The sequence below is a fragment of the Notolabrus celidotus genome, chromosome 11 (genome assembly GCF_009762535.1).
Source record: "Notolabrus celidotus isolate fNotCel1 chromosome 11, fNotCel1.pri, whole genome shotgun sequence".
NCBI classification, from domain to species: Eukaryota; Metazoa; Chordata; class Actinopteri; order Labriformes; family Labridae; genus Notolabrus; species Notolabrus celidotus.
In genome coordinates, this window is record NC_048282.1 from 36,410,729 (window position 1) to 36,413,136 (window position 2,408).

General features: G+C 41.5%; 1 protein-coding gene across 1 annotated transcript in view; it reads left to right on the forward strand.

Annotated features, from left to right (window-relative positions):
* The first annotated feature begins 746 nt into the window (after positions 1–746).
* Positions 747–2,408, forward strand: part of lama5 (laminin, alpha 5) — a 122,261-nt gene continuing 120,599 nt past the window's right edge. The window contains exon 1 of the mRNA XM_034694911.1: positions 747–1,249. Coding sequence (XP_034550802.1) covers positions 965–1,249 — 285 coding nt within the window. The 5' untranslated portion in view covers positions 747–964. The remainder of the gene's footprint in view (positions 1,250–2,408) is intronic.

The following is a 2,408-nucleotide window of genomic DNA, read 5'->3' on the forward strand; positions in this document are numbered from 1 at the left end:
ATGGAAAAATGAAAAAGAAAAATGAAAGAAGAGAGAAATGTTAAAATTCCCACAAAATAAAAAGTTAGATCAGTTCTGTCTCTCTGGTCAATAAGTAATGAATATATCACAGATCTTCATGCTGAGTAAAGTGTTTCACATGTTTAACATTATCATAGATTTCAAAATCATCATCATCAAGAATAAATGAACTTTTAATGTTTCTGTCAGTATTTATTACATTTTTAAAAGCTGTTAAACTGCCATGATTCTGGACAAATAAAGTTATATTCATTATTTAAACTTTCTATCAGGCTGGGAATAAGAATAAAACATCAGATTAAATCTTATTTTAAGATTAAAAGCTCAAAATGTTTTTAAAGGTTCTCCTGTTGTGTTGTTTTTATCATGTTTGGCCTTAATAACTTAGAAAAGGGAAACATGAGGGAGTAGAAGGAGGTAAAGAGAGACAAAAAAAGGGGGAATAAAGTGAAAAGATGAATAAAAGTTTAAACTGAGTCATAAATAAAGACAAACTGTAAGAATGTTCAGTGTATGAAATCCCCCTCTTCTTGTTTTCTGTGTTTGGGTAAATAAATGAACCCTGCTGATTTCTTAAAGAAGATTTAACCTTTCTAACACCAGGAGCTGTGCCCTCCTCCCAACACTGGGGCCGGGCCAACAGAGAGGGAGGGAGGGAGGAGGGGTGAGAGAGAGAGGGGAGGGCATGGGAGAGAGAGAGAGAGAGAGAGAGAGAGAGAGAGAGGGAGATCCAGATTGAGTTGGAGCCTGTTTGAGCGACGCACAGAGAGAAACGTCGACGCACGGCTCTCCAGGACTCCACACTCTTCCCTCTCCAGTCTGATCCACTTTGAGCTCCAGATGCTTCCTCTCTCCAGGAGTTAACAGCTCAACTGTCCCGATCCTTACACTCCTTCCTCCCTCAGACTCTTCCTCTGCCCCCGGATCGAGAGAACAGGTGGAGATGATGGTGGCGAGCGGACCGGCTCTGCGCTCCAGGACGCGGACTGTGTCTCCGCTGCTGTGGGCGCTGTTAGCGACCTGCTGCGGCTTCATGTCGGCGCAGGAGCTGCCTGTCCACGGGCTGAACGGATACAGCCTCCACCCTCCTTACTTCAACCTGGCAGAGGGGACCAAGATCACAGCCACGGCCACCTGCGGGGAGGACGACAGCGGCAGGAGCCAGCAGGACCTGTACTGCAAGCTGGTCGGAGGCCCGGTGTCCGGAGACCCGAGCCAGACCATCCAGGTGAGCCGGACTAAAGTTGATCAGACTCCTTTAGGCCTGGGAACAGATGAATCAGAACTCTTTACGAGGCACAGCAGCTGAGATCAGAAATATGAATCACCCTGTAGTAAAGTTTTATTGCACTTTTTTCCACGTTACAGACCAATTCCTGCAAAGTCACCACCTCTGATCATGTTATATCACCTCTGTATTATTAATATGATGACTTCAATTCAATTCAGATGCATTAACCCTTACTTTCTGTGTAAATGCATTAATAATTGTGAGTAATTTGTGCTTTTATTACATTTTAATTCGCATTTCTGCAGCTTTATATGCGTAAAACTCCAAAAGGTGCTCCACAGTTGGCTTAAGGTGACTGATACACCTATGAAATCAACTTATGGTCCCATTTAATCCCTATTTATAGACACTTAAATGTAAACTGCAGTAATTTTAACACATTTAAGTGCATTTAAACCCACTTAAAGAACTATGCAGTGACATTTTAACCCCCTTGAGGTACAGTAAAGGGTCTCAGCCTTTCCTCATAGCTTGCCATGTTCTCACACGTCCACAGTAAAGGTTATGTATGACTCTACAGTGTGTCGTTTGGCTTCATCAAATTAGAGTTATGCATGATTTTTTACAGAGTTTGATTGCACCTCTGCACCTTTAATTTAGCATATCGTGCTTTTACAGGCTCTTGTTGTGTTTATGAGGCTTAATGATTGGCTTTTGTGGACCTTATATGGCTGTGTGATAGATTTAAAGACTCAGTTTAGAGACTTCTAAAGAGCTTATTATCTTAAGATAACTCATTTGCATCTGTTTCTGTGATATCCCTGTACTTTAAGGTCAGATTTAGAGGTTTAAAACTGACTTCAGTGTCACTGTTTCCCTCTTTATCACCATTTTGCTGCAGCTAAGTTAAGTTGTCTATGTTTTTATGCAAAGTTAAATATGATACAGTATGTTTGATACAGTATTACGGGGATTATAGTGTGTGGTGCATGATATATTGTGACTTTAAGCGTGTTCGCTGTAGTCTCTGAGGCTTTTGATGCGTCTGTGGTGGACTTCTTTTACTTTAAGGGACTTGTGTCATGCTATACTACATTTGCAGCTCTGTTTTAGACGTGAGTGTGTCAGAATGAGCGTGTAAAGTAAGGTTTTTATC